The sequence below is a fragment of the Cyanistes caeruleus genome, chromosome 2, assembly GCF_971803275.1.
Source record: "Cyanistes caeruleus chromosome 2, bCyaCae1.hap1.1, whole genome shotgun sequence".
NCBI classification, from domain to species: domain Eukaryota; kingdom Metazoa; phylum Chordata; class Aves; order Passeriformes; family Paridae; genus Cyanistes; species Cyanistes caeruleus.
Window position 1 is genome coordinate 36,512,908 of NC_141702.1, and position 19,351 is coordinate 36,532,258.

The 19,351-nt window shown below is 40.8% G+C and overlaps 3 protein-coding genes across 27 annotated transcripts in view; 1 reads left to right on the top strand and 2 right to left on the bottom strand.

Moving 5' to 3' along the window:
* Positions 1 to 7,063, top strand: part of ANKRD6 (ankyrin repeat domain 6) — a 98,280-nt gene extending 91,217 nt beyond the window's left edge. For 11 of the 22 annotated variants that reach the window (XM_086876529.1, XM_086876530.1, XM_086876540.1 and 8 more), the window contains 4 exons: positions 828 to 980; positions 1,522 to 1,635; positions 3,366 to 3,735; positions 4,772 to 7,063. In XM_086876529.1, coding sequence (XP_086732655.1) covers positions 828 to 980; positions 1,522 to 1,635; positions 3,366 to 3,735; positions 4,772 to 5,325 — 1,191 coding nt within the window. In that variant the 3' untranslated portion in view covers positions 5,326 to 7,063. The remainder of the gene's footprint in view (positions 1 to 827; positions 981 to 1,521; positions 1,636 to 3,365; positions 3,736 to 4,771) is intronic. The other 11 variants (XM_086876533.1, XM_086876536.1, XM_086876541.1 and 8 more) reach the window with 1 other exon arrangement.
* Positions 7,064 to 8,868: 1,805 nt separating this feature from the next.
* LYRM2 (LYR motif containing 2) lies at positions 8,869 to 10,612 on the bottom strand. 2 transcript variants are annotated; one of them, XM_023922257.2, is made up of 3 exons: positions 10,475 to 10,612; positions 10,180 to 10,320; positions 8,869 to 9,271 (listed from the first exon to the last, which is right to left on the bottom strand). In XM_023922257.2, the coding sequence occupies exons 1-3, from the start codon at positions 10,607 to 10,609 to the stop codon at positions 9,191 to 9,193; spliced, it is 357 nt and encodes a 118-aa protein (XP_023778025.2). In that variant the 5' UTR covers positions 10,610 to 10,612; the 3' UTR covers positions 8,869 to 9,190. The 2 variants fall into 2 exon arrangements, with proteins under 2 accessions (XP_023778025.2, XP_086732668.1); XM_086876542.1 differs by lacking the exon at positions 8,869 to 9,271 and adding an exon at positions 9,896 to 10,088.
* Positions 10,613 to 10,682: 70 nt separating this feature from the next.
* The window catches only part of MDN1 (midasin AAA ATPase 1), a 91,902-nt gene continuing 83,233 nt past the window's right edge, over positions 10,683 to 19,351 (bottom strand). For all 3 annotated transcript variants that reach the window (XM_086876526.1, XM_086876525.1, XM_086876527.1), the window contains exons 95-102: positions 17,602 to 17,691; positions 17,116 to 17,231; positions 16,321 to 16,495; positions 15,622 to 15,695; positions 15,414 to 15,528; positions 14,745 to 14,808; positions 12,956 to 13,098; positions 10,683 to 11,607 (exon numbers count right to left, since the gene is read on the bottom strand). In XM_086876526.1, coding sequence (XP_086732652.1) covers positions 11,419 to 11,607; positions 12,956 to 13,098; positions 14,745 to 14,808; positions 15,414 to 15,528; positions 15,622 to 15,695; positions 16,321 to 16,495; positions 17,116 to 17,231; positions 17,602 to 17,691 — 966 coding nt within the window. In that variant the 3' untranslated portion in view covers positions 10,683 to 11,418. The remainder of the gene's footprint in view (positions 11,608 to 12,955; positions 13,099 to 14,744; positions 14,809 to 15,413; positions 15,529 to 15,621; positions 15,696 to 16,320; positions 16,496 to 17,115; positions 17,232 to 17,601; positions 17,692 to 19,351) is intronic.

Here is a 19,351-nt window from a genome sequence, read left to right on the forward strand (position 1 = left end):
TTTAGTACTCAGCAAACCACCCACCTTTCCCTGCCAAGGGAGTGACCCCCAATTTATGAAACACTGCTGTGGGGCTAAAGAAGAGAGGGAGGCTCTTTTGCAGACAGATTCAGAGCAGCTGATTTGGGCTACTGGCACAGACCCTGAAGGAGCCATTTTCTGCCTTTGGGCTGCAGAGGAAGCTGATGAGGTTTATCTGTCCCTGCTTAAGGGAGCCTTCTGTGACCACCTCCCTGAGAGATTTGAATTCAGTCAGTGCAGCTGCCATTGCAGAGGGGCCATGGGATGGTATCACATGAGTCAAAGGTAGGCAGAGGAGTGCCCAGCAGGCAAGGGGTAGCTGAATGCCAGGAGGGTGAGGGCAAACAGAAGCAGCGAGGCCTTGCCATTCAGTACTGACAAAGGACAGAGCACGTGATTGGCATTAGGTTAAAAAGCAAATGCACACAACCCACACACATCCACAAAATCAGATTCTTTTACAGTTGAGAATTACAGCATTGAGACACGGGGTCTAGGCCTGTGATGTGGTGTTCCCTCAGTCAGCACACAGGGTCTGAGCTCAGTGCTGCTTGTAGCCCAGTGAAATCAACACTGCTGTGTTAGGGTGTGTCCATACACATCAGATCAATCCTCATGTAGTCTGTGCTTTTTCAATTAACAGCCCATTTGCTGAGCTGCTGTAAGATACTGTCAGGAGGGTGAGATACAGTACATGGGATAGAAGAACCCAAGACTGACTGAAGGAGTCTGTGATAATGTTCCAAGTGCACTAAGAGGGTGTGGTGGGGTGTAGCAAGTAAACGTGTCATTATCACGCTTTTCAGGCACCCATAAATGGATGTCGTTGTGAGCCCTTGATAAATAAACTGGAGAATCAGCTGGAGGCAACAGTGGAAGAGATAAAAGCTGAGCTTGGGACAGTACAGGATAAAATGAATATTAAGCTGGGCCAGATGGAAAGCAAAACTCAACACCAAGTAAGAATATGACCTGAAGTTCTGCTTGTCTATATGATTTAGAAACTTATCCTGAATTTAATTAATATTTTCATTGTAGAGATTCATTTTTTGCTTCTTGTATTGTAAAAGCAAACCTGAACTCTAATACTCAAGTCAGGGAACTTTGACATTCCACTGGGAACTGATGCTGCAAACCAGTTTTTTTCTTGAGAAAAAACACATTTAATGTGTTAAGTGGCTTCTGGTGCTTCTTTAGACAATGAATCTTAAGGGCTTGAGCCATTAAGAGGGAAAGAAGGCAGTCCTATGACTGGTCAGTTCATAATTGTCAAAATCCCTCTTGCTGAATTATGTAGGCACTGAGACTCAAGATCCTCTAAATTACTTTTTATTTTTAATTAAATAGTTACTCATTGGTAATTTTATGATTGAGCCTCTTTGCAAGCTACATCTAATTGTAGTTGGCAGCATTCCTAGAAACAAAGACTGAAAGACAGACTGTACTTTGATTTTGGTTTCTAACACGATGATCTCAGCTGAACAGTGTTTTTCCCCACAGCTCCGAGTTTTGGACAAGCTCATGGCCGAGCGACTGTCAGCAGAGAGGACAGAGTGCCTTCACCGCCTGCAGCAGCACACGGAGCTGGAAAAGAGCGAGGGGGAGAAGCGGCAGGTACGGCTTGAAACAGCTACTCTCTCTTAGTCCATGCCCTGGTAGGTCAGCTCAGGAGTTTCATTCCAGCAGGCAGAAAATATCAGAGATGTGTCACATCTGTTCAAACAGGTAAAAGAGCTTCAAAGACCAAATTATTCCTACCCACTATCTTAGTCACTAAACCAAATTTATAAAGTTTTTGCATTAGAAATGAGGAATGTGAAATCCAGTCCCACTGCTGTAATTAAATTTGGTATGTCTCTAGTGTGGGTTCTACAACAAAACACCATTTTTCTAACACAGTGATTTGCAAAAATCTCCAGCACTAAGTTTTTCACAGTTGTGCTTTCAGCTTTTGCTTCATTAGAGGACATATGCAGGAACATATTCAAATAGTAAAAAAGGCTAAGGTCTGCGTTGTTCCTTTTTCTTCTCGTCCATTTGGTTGTGGGTCCTGGGAATCTCTCCCTTCTATCTGATCTTTTTTCCCCCCATGTATTAAAGGCTGAAGTTCTGTCCTCTGATGCTAGCAACACAGCACCATCTCCAAGCTGTGTATTACAGCCAGTAGGAAAGTATTTTTTTGTATGCTCGTTCAACCAGCAGTACAAGAAAAACTGCTCCTGTAGAGATCCAGCTCTTGCACTTCCAGCTTCTGCAAACACTCACCATTTAAAACCTGCTGAGAAATCTGTGTATCTCCACTCACACAGGTGAATTTAAAATACATTTTATTTTCTCATTATTAGTATTCTTCCAAGAATTGAGAAATGCACTTTGTGCTAGGAAAATGTCATGAATGTTTGTATGACCATTCCAAATCCATGTAAAAAGACTGACAGCTGTGATAATCCTTGCATAGGATACTGATCAAAACACTTTGGGTCTAATATTCACCAAACACTCTTCTCCAAACTAAGGCATCTTTCATTTTTATTTCATAAGAGACATAAGTATTTTATTGGCTTCTAAACATTTAGGCTTGTGCTCCGTCTCCTTGTAATCTTCATTTAAGACACAGGATGCTGGAGTGATACATCAGTGAAGTGAATAAAGTCATTAAGTCAGTTGTTCCTGCTCAGTTTGGTCTAATTGAAACATCTGAAAAAAAAAGAATTGGGCTTTACTAAACACACTGACTAAACATCCTTGTGCCTAGGAAGGCCTGACCTAAATTCATTATGTCATATGAACAAAAGGGTGAAAAGAGCTACTCCTATTTGAAGTTATTTAAATGCATCTGCAGCTGACACTTATTAAGCATCTGTGTAATCTGAAAGCTGTTACTGATTTATCATTTAGTGGGGGACTCACCTTTGTCACTGAATGAAAGGAGAAGAGGTTGGTAGTTGTATAAAGCGGCTCCCCAGAAGTGTTTAATTTGAATTTCACTCTTAGAAAATGACCATGTGGTGTTCCTTGCACTTGGAAAGTACCACTGACTGTATGATTAAACAAGTCATCCCTGATAGAGAACTCAGAGTTGCATTGGAAGTAGCATATTCATATCTATGAGTTGATAGCTTGGACTAAAGAGACTGCCATTCATAAGCTAGTGCATAGTTCTCCACCTTTTTTGATCTGCAGTCCTTTAAATATTCCCAGTGGCAGCGTGCACATTTTAACAGGAAGTCTAAGCCCACACATACCCATCTTGCTTCTCTTTGTCCCTGTCACATGTCCTCAGCAGCTCAGGAACCATAGGATCTCATAATAAGATCATGTAATTTACAGTCTCTTTCTGCTAGATTTCCTTGGTTGATGAGCTGAAGACCTGGTGCTTGTTGAAGATTCAGAATCTGGAGCTCAAGCTTTCTGGAGATTCCAGGTCATCGAGACCAAAATCAACTTTGTCCACTTGTGAGTCTCTCACTGAGACCCTGGATACTGATAACAACCCCCACAGTGCCAAGGACTGTAAAGCCAACCAGCCTGTGCTGCAGTCAGAGGGCTCCCACCAGCATTCCTATATCACACTTCCAAATAACCTCTTGGAAGATGGGGGAAGGAGCAGAGTCCAGATGCCAGAACAAAGCTTTGGGCAACACTTTTGCGTTAAACAAGACGGAGCATTGGGTACAACCACGTCAGGTACTTGGCTGTCATATCCATTCAAGGGTGAGCTCGTTAACTGAGGGGTACTTGTATTATTAGTAGTACATAATTCTGGTGGTGTGCTTTCCCCCCTCTATATGCCTAATGTCTTGGGATTTAAATACACTTCAGGGCAGCCACTGGGAATATTTTAATAGGTTGCTGGGTGGAATTCCATTGACTGTTCCTGATGCTTCCACTATGTCTTTGAAGTAAAAATCCTTTGGTGCTTTGAATAACTCTTGGCCCTGGAAGATTCTGAGGGAAAAAAAAGAAATGTGCAGAAGGGCCAGGTGTCTATAGCCAAGTAGAATGCTATCTGAGTCCTGGCTTCTGTAAAATGCAATGTATATGTCTCTTAAACACTATGCAAAGTGAACAGACATGGATGCCCCATCAAATAGAAAGGCATATAAGAGATCTTGTGGTGCTTGAATATGAGCTATTCTGCATTGGAACAGTTCAATAGCATAGAAATGTGTGACCTTTCAAAAATTACTGGGACTTCAAGTTTTGTAGAAGTAGGGAGTTTGTAAATATCAGCAGACATAACTTACTTTGGAAATCTAGACTGATACTTGTTACATGTCCTTCTGATGAAATCACAGAATCACAGAATGGTTTGGATTGGAAGGGACCCTAAATGCCATCTCATTCCAAACCCCCTTGCCATGGGTAGTAACATTTTCCACAGTACCAGGTTGTTCGGAGCCATATCCAGCATGGCTTTGCACACTTCTGAGGACAGGGCAACTACAGCTTCTCTGGGTAACCTGTGTCAGTGCCTCACAGTGAAGAATTTTTGGCTAATATTTATGTCCTTTGCCTGTTGTCCATCTGTAGCCCTGCAGCTGCAATGCAGCATCTCTCTGCCTGGTCCAGTTTTTCTCCTTTAATGATTTTTTTGTTACATCACCTGACTGTGAAGATGTGATAAACTAATATAAGCCTGTACAAGGTACACACAAAATCCCATCATTTATCAAACAATGAGGTCTTCTAAGGCTAAAATAAATGCCCAGACTTCTTCTTAATATATTGCCTATAATATATTCTATAGGTACAGAGCGACAGGTAGTGGCTGGTGGACCAGTTTCTTCCCCTGCTCAAGATGTCAGGCCAAAGGACAAAGCTGTGAGTACCAGCACGTTCCACAAGTTCCAGCAGGAGCTGCCCTCCTCTGAGCTTTCAGGCTCCAAATTAAGACATGTTAAAGTTCAAGCTGCTTTGCAGCCAGTGACTGAAGTTGCAAAAACTGAACCACAGAGCGGCTACTTCATTGACAAAGGAACTCAGACAAAAAAGTCCAGCAAAAGTGGGCAGTCGAGGCACAAAGCTCTGCATCACCCAGGGGCACAGCAGGGTCAGGAGCAGCAGCCCTCGGCCCCGCCTGCTGCTCCACTCAGAGACACCTCCCAGGCCTTGGAGATAACCCAGTACTTCTTCGAGGCTGTTTCCACGCAGATGGAGAAGTGGTACGAGCGGAAGATAGAAGAAGCCCGGAGCCAAGCGAACCAGAGAGCGCAGCAAGACAAAGCTGCGCTCAAGGAACACATCAAATGCTTAGAAGAGGAGCTGAGCAAATTAAGGACTAAGGTGCAGAAAGAGAGCTAGCACCTGCCAGGCAGGTAATCAAGCATCAGGACTCATTTTGGAACCTGCTGTATGGGAATTTGGAATATTGATATATATTTGTAGTGCCTGTTACATCCAAACACAACACACTATTTCAGGAATAGAAATAACTTCAGAAACTCTGTAAGCGAGGAGTTCATATGTTCATATGCAAACTACACTGATAACAAAGAAATGCTGCAGATTAGATCTTTCTTTGTTATTTCCAAGAGTCTGTCAGTATTGCACTCTCAAGTTTCCAGATGCTGCTTGAAACCAAACTGCATTAGTAACCAAAACTGCTTTCTGAAAAGGGAATTTCCTTACTACCACACAGGACACAGACTAGAGGGTTCTACTGTATGCCACATGTAGTAAACATGTTGTGATACTAGTATTGAAATAAATGCAGGATGTTTGATAGCTTTTGACAGAATTAGTGATGAAGGGCTGATGATCCTATTTTAGATACTCCCAGGGCCTCTCTCTAGTCAGTGGAGAGAAGCTAAAGAACCCACTCTAGTTACAAGCCCAAGGTAGGTGACAGATGCAGGCTTCCAGCTGGGAGAGAGCAGGCAACCATGGAGGGAGATGCTAAGGCCACTCATCCCATTAGGTACAGAGGCTTCAGCAACCACTTTGCTTTTCTCTTGGTTTTCCGTTATTAAAACAAGTGCTAAATCTGATTTGTCTTTTATTAACGGTGTCCTGCTTGCAGAGCTCCTTGTGGTTACACTATTGTTGGGGGTGTACTCCAGTAATCTGAGAGCTTCTGTTTAGGGCATGGATGGCAAGTATTTTACTGCAACTGTGGTCTATTTGTTAGGTTGAATGTTTATATAAATCTTTTTTCCTTCAAGCAGGAAATGGCTGAATTGTCTACTATTGAAGAAGCTTAAAAAAGTCCTTTATCTAAGGAAGTGAAAGCTTGGCTTCCTGTATTCAAATGTTTCTTTCTCTGTAGTCAGGATTTTTTCCCAGGCACCTTGTCCAGACTGTCTACTTTTGCTCCTCTGAATGATTCCTCCTCTGGTTCTTTCCCTTGTGTCCCTAAAAAGGAGACCAGGCCCTGATGAGTCTGCAGGTTTCAGGACAAGCAGTCCCACAAAACAGCACTCAACATTTTAAAAGTTTTATCAATATGTTCTGCTATAAAATTTGGAACATTCATTGACCATGGTTGTCCATGTTGACAGACTCCAGATAATCTCAAGGCACTATAACTATTGCATCTGCACCCCTTTAGGGTTTTCTCCTTATACCTCTGAGAAGGCCCCACCAGATTCTGCTAGAAAAGTAAGTTTACTTACCAGATCATGCTAGAACAACTGTTCAAAATCAGTTCCAACACAGGATGGTACTGTTATGCCAAGGAGAAAAATACTTTTTTTCTGTACTAAGTTCTAAAATCAGTACAAAATACAGTGTTGAAGAACGCCATTCACTAATTAGTAATTAAGCTTTTGTCTTCTTAGCAGATGTATAAAGCAAAAAAGTCCTATTGTATAACAGTATTTTTAAAGTTCCTGTTAATGCACTATCACAAGAGAAGTGTATCTGCAGCTATGGAAATACTAGTTTTCTTGCTCTGACTTCTGTAGTCTAATATAGACACTTTGGTATGTTTACAGTTTTGTTTAAGCTACAGTAGGAATGCAGAAGCATGCTGTTGAAGTTTTGTATCACCTGGATGAAGCTGATGTTTTGCCAAGCAATTAAACTAAGTGTTGCTCAGAAATGTGTGGTGTAACATTTTCTAGCCACAAAAAACTGACACAGTCCCCTCACTTGACTCAGAAGGGGGAGCAGAAGATAGAACTTCAACTTCTAAGCTTTGTGTTTGTGGTTATGTAACACCTCCCCATCTGTGAGGCTGCAGGTACTGAGTGCTGTTGGCTGGTGCAAGTGCCCCTTTCAGAAGTTACAAGCGTGGGGCTGAGTTGCACACAAATCACACACACACTCTCCTTAGCTTGCCCACAAGCTCAAAGGAGAGGCTCTGGCTTTAGCTCTACTTCCCATATAGACCACACTCATAGGTCCAAGTAATTTAAGTAAATCCAAGTAATTACCAAGTAATCTAAGGTAATAACCAGGCTGCAGGTTACTGATTTTAGAGGTTTTCTGAAGCCTCTGAGTGTATGGTAAAAGAAAGAGAAGCATTTTCTGCTAAATCCTTTCTGTACCCCTCCCTTCTTCAAAACTGAAGGACTTTATAAAACAGGTGTGATCTACCTACCTTTTTCTTCAGCTAATTTTAGTTACCTTTGCAGGCTGTACTTGGACTCTTTAAGGCTTCTGGTTGGCAGCTTTATCTTGGCAAGCCTTCAGAGCAGTGGAGATGAAGGGCAGCAGCACTCAAGAGGTTAGCATCTGTCCAGGGCCCGTCAATCCTAGCTCTGGATTACATGTTGACAACCTGGAAATGTACAAACTCGGAGTCAAAGGGGTAATGCAGGCCACAGGCTCTGAAAGAAAAGTACCATGGTGAGGCAGCAGGGTAAAGCCACCTGATCGAGGAGCAGAAATCCAAGCACTGGCTGAAGGGGAAGGGAAGGCTACTGTGGTAACAGCCAACATTGGTTATGGCTGTTCAGTCAAAATACCTCATATAAAAATATACCTAAGTACAAAAAAAAAATCAAAACAAACAACCCTAAATACAAAATTCTCTTAACATGAAGAATAAATCCCCAACACAAAAATGTTCTGTCAGTCTGTTCTACTAGCAAATGTTAACAAAATGTAAATTTTTAATGAAGTGTTTTTAGGTAAGTATTTTTCATTGACTGATTGAAGCTCAGAGGCTTCACAGATCTGAACCATAGCTCCTGCTCCCAGCTGGGGTTATTCCTCCTGTAGCCTGGAATTCCGTCCTGTGCCTTCCCTGGTGCCAGTGGTGATACCTAGTTACTGGACTTGCTGCCAGTTTGTGCAGCTCAGCAACTCTGCAGAAAACCACCTTGAAAAGCAGGGGTGTTCCCTAATGGAACTACAGTAGGAGAGTGGAAGACGGAAGACTTCTTGCACGTCTTGGAATCACAGCCTAAAACAGTCAGGCATCAATCTACTGCTACCTGTCTGGTTATGTGGAGAAAATCCCCAGCTCATCCAGGCATTTTTAAATTATATGGAAAAAAAAGATACATCACAGCTCGAGGAAAGTGAGAACAGTTGCAAGCTAATAATTAGAAGTGAAGTAGTATAACATCTGAATAAACAAACCACAACTTTTGCAGTTAGTATTTTCTACCTGTAATTCTTCTTTGTATATTGACTTTTAAATACTAATTTGAAGGTACTTGGTAATAAACATCTCTGGGGCTAAAATCTCCCACTTTCATAAATAAGTTTTATTCAGCTACTACTGAAAATCAACATCTACATGCAAAACATTTCTTTAATGTTTGTTCTGGGCCAATTTATTTATCCCAAATTCTTTTTTTAATCACAAATTTGGGTGAAAATCCTTGGCACACTACATAAAGAGCTATCATTGTGAATATTACCAATTACAGCCAACACAGTAAAACACAGACAAAATAATCTAGTATATATTTATTTTCCATTGCACTGGCATTAACACAGCTGTTGTAATTTTTGGTACTTTCTGCTTTTCCTGCAGCACATGCTATATCATCCATGCAGTTCTTAAATGTCCTTTGTGATCCAAGTGATTTCCACTTCTGATGGTACCCAAAATGATAAATGGATGGGGAAGGGGAGAAAACCAAAGCCCCAGTGTGGTAGATTCCTCCTTCAAACATTACCAGGTTGCCAGAAAATGCTGCCATTATAAGCACATTTTGGAAAAAACACTGTTTATTTACAACAGATGAAAATCTAATTGCCAACAAAATGAAGATCAGGATTTTGCCAGCTTAAGTGTTCTCTGAAGTTCCTGAAGTTGCATGTTGCCTTGAGTAATCATCATCCTGATTGCATCCTGTAAAACAGAATGGAATCTAATGAACTGTACATCCATACACAGCACAGGTTTCACACAAGTATGCAGACTTTTAATGCATTAAAATACATAGAATTCTTACAGGCACTACTGTCTTTTATTTCATTGTGTAAAATAACAGTGCTGTCTCTGAGACAGTTGAAAAACAGGTTCTGTTTAATAGATTAATTTTCTCCAGTTTCTTAACAATGTACTTGGTAATGGCTTTGCTTTAAAACTCACTTTTTAATGGGATTCAAACTCCTAATGTTTTCTTTATGCCTGTGTGTGTGTTGCTTTTGCAAGCCAGTAGTGAGAACTGCACATGAGCATTATGGAGATGGGTTTTACAGAGCAGGTGCAGGTTTCTCTCAACATTTTATCTAAGGACTCTAAGGCTTTGTCTGCATAATTCAGCCACCAATTCCTTGTCCACTGGCTAGAAAAGGGAAAGAACCAGAATGCAGAGGACAGGAGACATACAAGAAATGTGAAGGTTTCTGCATTTAGCACTTGCTTCGCATCCCAAACCAGCCCATTTGACTGTATTTTGCTTGAAAACAGGTGAAAATAAAGCTAAAAAGAAGAAAAAAGCTATAAAAAGCTTAAACAAGTTTATGTTACCGTATTATTTGATACTGTTCTCCTTATCTGCGATTTGAGCAAGCAGAGTATTTGTTTTTTGGGTTTTTATTTCCAGATTATTGTCTGGGATTTTGAGAAACATTACTACTGCTAAGAGGGAAGTTTAGACATGCTGGATTATTTCTTCGCATAGATGAGGCAGCAGGAGTTCTCACCAGTCTGGAAGCGACACCTACAGAACAAACCCCCAACACACAGGGCAGGACAGTGCAGCGACCATTCCCGAGGGCAGGCGATCACAGGTGCGGGTTCCCGATCCTCACCTCTTCTGTAGCATCCTTATTTCTCCTGAATTCCTCCCTGGCCCAGTCCTTTAAGTAGCGGCGATCCTGCTCCGCAGGGACCTCCCGGATAGCCCGCAGGATCTTGCGGTACAGCTGAAGGACCTGCTGCCGCCTCAGGAACTGGCAAGGAGAGAGGGAAGTCTGCCCGCTGCCCCACGACAATGCTGCGAGCTGCACCCTCGGCGCTTAGCTTCGAGGGATATTTAAACAACCACCGAGTTACCCATCGTTTCTACAGGACGCAGCTTGCCCGAACCCCCGAGCTCGGCCATACCTGCTTGAGGGTGAGCGCCCCCGGCGGGAGGCGGCCGGCGGCCATGACGCGGCTCCGCCCCTTCCCCTGCCCAGCCACGGGGCCGTCGAGCCCGCCCCGCGCGGGCGGGGCCGAGGCCGCCATTTCCTGCCTCATCCCCGCTTTCAGGGCTGGGTAGGGCCGGTCGCTTTGCTTAAGCTTTGATCAATTCAAGGCACAGACGTCGTAATTACAAAGAGTGGTACCTCTCTTTATTAGTACAGACGATACAAGATGCATAGGTTTTGCAATGAAAAATCGTGCCTGTGCTACAAGACACCGGACTTATGAAACATCCCCAAAGCCTGCCTCGGACAGGGGCAAACTTCACAGTGTAAAGGGCAGGGATCATATGGCATGATTCAGAAAACTCCCTGCTGCTATCATCAGGCAAAAATCAGCAATAATTAAAGAGGCTGTATTAAAACTGCAGAATAGTTTCAAGTATTCAAGTACTTGTTGTTGATTAAAACCATCTGACTCTGCTGCTCCCCACAGCTTCCTTCCCAGAGGCACCTCCACATGGGAGATGCTGAAGAAGGCATTATTTGCAACTTCTAATGTCTTCCCAGGAACAAGACTGGTTTTACTTACGGCATGGAGGGAGCAGCAGGAGTAATATCACCTCTATTAATATTAGAAATGTGTTGTTTTTTTTTTCTTTAAAGGCAGCAAATTATTACAAGAGAATTTTTACAGTTACTGTGGGAATAGCAGGAGACAGTCTCACCATTGCATAATTGTCCTCTGACACGTGGGAGGATGCACCCAAACCATTCTGTTCTTTCAGTCTCTGCCCCCCCAGGGCAGCTCCCACAGGATAGTCCCAGTCAGGAAGAGCTTTATGACCCCTCCCATGAAATGCAGTTTCTTCTATTTCAGCAGTTCAGCAGCAGCAATCGAGTCCTGACCGTGTCTAAAAAAGTCTAAAGACTGTCGGAGGCAGTCACCAGTTCAAACCACTGTCTGAGGGCATCACTCAGAGTTTCTGGGAGGGCGTTAACATCTCTAAGGATCATGTAGAACGGGAATGGGAATTCTTCCATGTAAGACCTGATTTCAGGCAATTCTCCAGGTCCTTTGAATATAGGTACTTTAATGTCCAAAATAGAATCCTGGAAAAAAACATATTGATGTTACTACTAAATGACACAAATATTCTATGATCACTGATAGAATTTACCCTATTTTATAAGTACTTACATTTCTCCCTCGTTAGATTAAAAGTTAATAAAATACTTCTAAGATTAAAAGCTCTAAGTGTTCAATGGTAAATCAGATCAGAAGGTGAACATAAATCAGTTAAACTCTTTTGCCCTTTTAGATAAAAGTGTACTAATCCATGAATTATGGGCTAGAAGAGACTAAGCTTAAGCTTCTGCAATACCAAATTCTGTAAATAAATTCTGTCATTTCTTAGCATTTTATGATTTGGTTTTACTGTTGACACTTTAGTTTTATTAATTTGATGCCTTCCCAAGACAGTCTGTAAGCTCTTTAGTGCTGAGTTCAACTCATATTTGTGCAGTGTTCTAATAGAAGATTCTTTAGCAACTTCATAGTATTTCAATGAATAGTACAAAGACAAAAATCAGATTAAACTCCAGCTGTGCTTCTTGTAAAGTAACTTCTTAGTTGCTCAGTGTAGCAGCTCAGAAACTAATAAGGGTTACAAAAAACACCTGTTTTCCCCCAGGAAAAGAAGCTTATGAAAAAGAACAAAATTTTTGCTTGAGACTACAGCCAGGTTTCATTAGAACCTTTAAGCTGTTTGACAGGAGAACTGTTCAACAATAAATATAGCAAATGAGTTTTGTATGTAAGAATAAAGATACAGGAAGAAAACACGAACCATAAAATTAAGAGTCTTTTACCACATAATTCACTATCAGGCTTATGTTTGCTCACTTACTGCACTACAGAGCCTCCTGAAACCCTCCCAGATATTTCAGCTTCCCATGCAAGGATATCCAAAGTTTTCTTCCCCCATTACCAGATGCAGGACTCAGCCTTCCCAACTGAGGCACTAAATAACTCTCACATACTCCCTTCTGTCTAATGTTTAATCTTCTACTGGCTCCAGCTGTCATGTCAATTGGCGACTGCTGTCAGAAATTATCAAGCTGAATCAGAGCTGAGATGGAACAAAGCATCTCTCAAACTCCAAATCTGTCAACCTGCCAGCTGCTTCCCTGGTGGCCAAGAACTACAAGCATTCCGTTTGAAGATGGGAGCTCTTAGCCTTTCTGTGGCATGGAAGCTGAGATTTTTTTTTAAAATACAAAAGATAAAAAGCACGGTAGGAAGTGGCAGATCTGACAGACCTGGGAAACTGCAATTTGGTTCAGTATCTCTGACCTCTATAAAAGATAAGGTAGCTGTATGGCACTATAAAAGACAAGAAAAAGATTTGTATCGGTTTCTCATTCACTACAGTTGAATACTTCTCCCTTGTTCACTTACCCGGGAATTAGGGTTGTCCAACACTACGAAAATAACAAAGATATTGGCATTCCGAGCTGCTTGAACTGCTGCTGTCACCCGTTCCTTGCCTTCCAAGAAAAGGCCTCTTCCATCAGACACAATCAAAAGCAGCTGTGCTGTTTCTGAGCACAAAGAACATTTAAAATTCCACTAAGTTCAGAGTAATCTGTTTAAAAAGCAAACCCCCCTATTTTGCTGTTTGCCCTTGGGGTATAATCGAAAAAGGAGTATTCCTAAGGAAATTAACTATTAATCAAATAAAATTCTGTGACTTAACATTATGCTGCAGTTACTAGTGGGTCAACAAAGCAAGTAATGGAGGGAAGGGGGTGTCACACAACACACAGATGACCTCCACCATCTATTAGTACTATAATCAAGGATGAAAGTCATGGAAAATACCACACAGACTTGGTCATGGCCTTGTTTTTCATGCCTAGGGGTTAAATACTGGCAGAATTACAAGAGTCCAGCCACTAGCTCAAGACAGCTCCAGCTACTACAATGGAAAAAGAGCTCAAATCAGTTCCCCTAGAAGCAGGTACCTATGGGTCCATCTGTAGACTTTTCTCTGGTGTCCCCACTTTAACAGCTTGGCTTCTATCAGAGAACATTCCTGGATGGCCCCAAAATGGGTTGTTTTTGGAAGAAACTAAATCAGAAGATAGGCTCGGACGCACAGTCAAGGCAGTCCGATTAGTCTGAAGTAAACCTCCTGAAACATCAGGATAGCACCCATGTTGGGTTCCTTAGCACCAACCATTTCTAGAGACATAGTAGTTGACTCAAGTTGCTCCTAGAGTCAGATACATTCCTCTAGAAGTACATTCTAGGTTATGTACCTGTCATCCTTTAATTACACATAAAATCACAGTAATTACAGTCAGGAATGCAAATCCTAATTGTTACAAAGGGATGCAGAGCACCTTTCTGCAGACAGGCCCCAAATGTGACAGGGCTTTTTTACAGAAGGAGGTGATGAATCCTACAGCCTTTTGTCTTGCCAGTTCCCTAACCCTAAGGAGCTGATTACTGCTGCATCCCTGCCTAGTTTAACAGAATGGGATGCTGCTCCCCCTCAGAATAATGTGACATCCTGGTGGCAAAGCAGCTGTGGATTATAAATCCCAGACTGCCCAGTTCTTGGAATACTTCAACAACAAGACAGTAAATTTTTAGATTTTTTTTAAAAAATAAAAAACATAGGTGCCACCATGACAAGCTTTTAACTATCAGAGAGATCTTTTAGACTTAACTATGGGGCAGACACGAGGCAAGCAGTCTTCCAGCTTTTCTTGGAAATTCAAGCAGCTCGTGACCTAAAGTTGCAGGACAGTGAAAGGCAGGTAGGAGGCAAATTCCCTCCTCAGAGCAGCATGCTTCTGGATACCTTGAGAACTCAAGCTCTCAAGAAGGAGCAGAAATATCTAGAGAGTCAGGGACTTTAGGAAACTGGACAATGCTCTAAGCTGGCACTGTCTAGGCCTTAACACAGTCTGCAAGTGGGAGGTAAAGGGAGACAGGTAAGGCACGCCTTTTTAAAAAGTCTTACACAAAATTTTAGTGAGTTGTTGACAAATATGAAGTAGGTGTCATTTGGGTTTTGAGCTAAATTTCGACCAAACATTGCTTTTAACAAAGCAAAACCCAAAGCTCTAATGCAAGTGATGCTTCAGTCCTAGGAGTCTTCCCGGCATGATCCTACTTTGGAATTGCAGACAGCATTCTGCTGCCATGGCAACAAGCACAGTAACACAAAAACACTCACCCGGATTAATATTTTGAGACAACTGCTGTGCAGCAGCAAACATATTTGCTGACGATTCTAGAAACTGCAGAGGAAATAAAAATTAAAACATTTCTAAAGAACACATTTCTCTGTTTTAAATGCTTAGACAGCCTGACCACCTAACACAGATACAGTTCTTGGCATTTTCCTGTATTAACTCCTGCTTTAAATTTATGAAGTACTTTTGAACTAAAGAATCTTCAGAGAGCCTTCAAACAGAATTTATTTTTTCCCAATGCTAGCAAAGCTATCAACACAGTACACTGCTAATGAGATTAGTGGCATCATTGAAAATACACATCCTATTTCTAGGTTGAACTTCTTTGGTTTCAGCTTGAAACAGAATTATCTAGTCTCATACTCCCCATAAAAATTAAGAACATCATCAGGATACAAAATACTTTTTAAGACCCAATATAGAGAAAAGTGAATGCTTAAAAGTGGTATACATCAGAACTAAAAGTGAGAAACCATTCTTCCTGTTACCAAATTATGGCCATTTTTTTCCTTTGTTATCTAACCTGCTATCAGATTCTCAAATACAAAAAAAAACCTATTTGGTGTTACAAAGTCATCATGAAACCATGAAGCTGCCGATATCTTGGAAAAGACTGGTAAACCTGTTGCCCTAGAGGCATTCCTGTGTACCTGGGCTATTTTTGTTTTCTTCTGCTGAAACTTGCAAAGACGCAATATCCGTGTCCCTGACTGGTCACTGAACTGCTCATGGAATGGGTGCAGCAGCTGAACAGTCTCTCCAAAGCTTCAGAAAAGAAGAGAAAATTACAGCATGAAAACAGTATTTACATTCTGCTCTGAAGTATTGAAGAAAAGTCAAGATTTCAAATAAACTCACCTACACACAGCAATTTGTCCCACTTCTAGAAGAGTCAGAGCATTTCCAATAACTGCCAGGGATTCATATGCAAGCTATGAAATAAAAAAGTTGCATCAAAAATAGCACAATGTTTTACTCAAAGCCCAGTATTAAATATGAAGAATGCTACTGAAATTATTTTTCATCCTCTAGAAAGATAATTGAAGAGATTGCCTATCCTTTTTTTGCCTGTCTTATGTAAGACAGTCAGTACAATAAAAATACACTAGTTTTGTTTGAGGGCTTCAACTGATTGATTTAGAGAAACCAGTACAGGTAGGCTGATGAAATAATAAGTAACTGTTCAGAAGGAAACACACCACTTTAATTAATAAAAACGCTACAAATGGACTATGATGAATGGATATTTAGTGCTCCAATGAACTGCCAGATAAGGAAGCTTCAGCCTTTTGTAAACCACAAAGAGTAATTATACAGGGGATATGTACACCTTTAAAAAACTTAGCTCATCCTTTCAGCTAGTTTTCACTGATCTTTTGTTAACAGATCTTTTAGGCATGAAGCTACAGGAGTTCAAGTGCATGGACTGGAAAACTAGGTGCTTTGGAATTATCAGACTTTGCAGCAGCCACCAGCCCGGCATGACACAAGTCAGTAACTCCCATACACATCAATGACAGGTGGTTTCACCATACTTCTCCCCAGTTATTGTTTTACCTGTTTAGAGTGATTGTCAATCATACTAGAGGAATCATCTATAGCTAGGCAAATCTGGTACTGCCGTTTACTGGGCTTGGTCCTTCGCAGCCAGATCTTGTCTTTTCGGAACTGACTGGCAATGTATGGGATCACTTTGCGCATGTTCAGTCTCTTCCCTGTTCTGTAGTCTCCTCTGAAAGTTGAGAAAAAAGACATAGTGACAGGGGTTATCAGCAAATATCTCATTATGGAAATCCATGGCCTATGCAGCATATCCACCAATTTATTTTTTTTTTTTAAATACAACAAATCCAATATTAGTACTTTTAATACTGATATTTAGTTATAGATAAAAAAATCCACCACATTTTTATTGTAAGATGGATATTCAGTGTTTTTAGAACAGGTTTATATCTAGGTAACTCAAATGGAAGGCAGACCTTGAATTTGTATTCCACCAGTTTGAAACAAGTCTCTATCTGTTTAAAAAATAATCATTTAATGTTATAAACAGTGTAAAACATTTTGGCATTTAACATAATCTTTGACTTTAAATGGTGAAGTTGATTGATCACCTGTTGCACAGGAGAAGAAAAAAGCAGGAGGCAATATCTTCAGGATGGTTGCCTACTACTATATCATGTTTGCATTTCATAAAGTAACCTAATGTTCCCATACAAGGAAATTAAAGGCATTTGCAATCAGGAATAATTACTGTAATTCAAGAACAACACAAAGCTTCAGTTTTACAGAGACTGAAGTGCCCCAAACCCATGAGTTTAAAGAAAATCAAAAGCCTTAGACCCAACTTACTTCAACTTGGCAGCCTGAGTGGGTTCTAGTATAAGTCGCAGCTGTTCACAAAGCTGCTGTGATAGAGGAGCTGTCAGTACTAAATACTTCTGCCACAGCTGTGCTGCTTCCTTCTCCTACAACATCACACAAAGAAATTAAAGTGAATCATGAAAAAACAAAACAAGATGGGGAGCACTGTCTGAAGAAAGAAACCAGACCTCAGCGCATTAAGGGGAAGGCAGCTAAAACTGTGAGTGTCTCGTATGACAATCTGCATTCACATTCAAAACAAGATCTGGAACAGCATCCTCCTTCAAGAATAATGCAGTATGTTTTTCAAAATAAGTTAAAAGTAACAATAAAAATGTTATCACTCTATCATGTGATTTTGAATATTTCGATTCCAGCCTGCTTCGATTCCTCAATGTTTTAGCAGTAAAAGAAGATGAAATAATGCAACGAAGGATTCTTATGACAGTTTTATATTCAAATGAGATCACAAACCTCCTCTGGAGTTCCAGGCTGTTGTGTCTGCCAAGCTTCCAACTGCCTTTCAAGTTCCTTTCTTAGCTCTTCAGGATCTCTAATGATGTGCTAGAAGTGGAGGTAGGAGTTTTATGAGACAGAAAAATAAGTTTACACATCTAGTGATCCCCAAAGTATAGCAAACTATAAAAAAAGTATAAATTAATTGGTCTCATTCTTATAAACAAAAAAATACCCAAATACCTAAATGAATATTCTAAATCTCCATGTTTTTTAATAGCTTCCATGTACGTGAAGGATAAATACCTCCCCCCAGATATCTCCATATGTTATAAAATCAATATAGAAACAAAGCTAGGAACATCTATGATACTGACACTGAATATAATACAGAATTGCAAGATAAAACAATGAAATGGTCTTTGAAATGACAAACACCAGATTTATGTATAATGCAGTATAATGGACACCCAACCACTGAACACTACACCTAACTAGTATCTTTGAAAACATAGTATACTTCACTTAATTATATTTTTTTACAAGTTGCATTCAAACCACTTAAAGATTGAATGACACCACCCTCCTTACTTGGCACCAAATATTATTTGATAAGCCATTCTGTTCAAGGACACCCAAGCTTTATGACTCTTCTTTTACTTTCACTGTGCTTTCAGTGACAGCCTCTGTCCCTGACTTACAAACACTCAGTTTGGCCAAAGACCAACACATGGTCTACATAACCTGCAGGCTTAAAGACTAAGGAAAGTAAGCCCATAACTCCAAATTCAATAGCCCCAGTAACTTCTCATTCCTCAAGAAACAGCAGCTGTCCCACTGGTCACCTACTGCACATTTAAGGAAGAGAGAAAGAACATACACAGAGAGGATTTCTCTCTTCCTTTTGCTGAAAGGTGAGAAACTGCACTTTTCCCCCAGCTGCCTCTTTTCCTTTCCCTTTAAATGGTGCTGCAAGAGCTCCCTCTCCTGTTTCACATTTTGCATCCCAGTTGGAAAAACCTACAAAGCCCAAAGCCACAATTACTCTGCCAACAGAACACTTGCATTCAGCAGCCTTTTTCCAAAAAGCTGCAAGACTTAAGATGGATATACCCAGTGTAGCTGGGACACAATCCTGTCTGTGTTATGTGCAGAAACAGTAAAATAGCACCCTCCAAGTGTGTACTTAGGACACCATACTGTAAGAATGAAATGTCAACCCTTCTAAGAAAAACCAGACACTGAAAATATTTTTACTTTATCAACTGGTTATCCATCACCATATGGCTTCTATGCCATAGGTCTTTATGATAAAAGGTGCTTTTTCCCTTAAGTTTGCACTGGAAAACAACAAGCGTTACATGAAGCTCTAGGATTTTCTAGGCCATGGTGTTTTTTGAATTGAGACACTCATAAAAAACTCAAAAAGGTTCAACAATACCTGCAATCAGCTTTTATAAAGAAGTAATATATTTTAATGGATTAAGTAAGGTAGATTCTTTGTCCACAATGGTGTTTTAAAGTCACTGATGCCTAGTTCTCTCATCACTCAGTATGTACCCTTTTGTTATCTTCAGGCCACACACCCTTGCCCATTGCTTTCCACTTTACCCAAGCATTTTATCTGCAGGTTCATCTAAGCAGAACAGTACTTTTACAGTTAGAAAAACAAAAGCTTTTTAAAACATTATGTGAGAATGCATCCATGGTAAGGATGGGTAGAACCAGTCATTTTAAAGGCATCTTTCAGCTTTATACAACAGTGTAC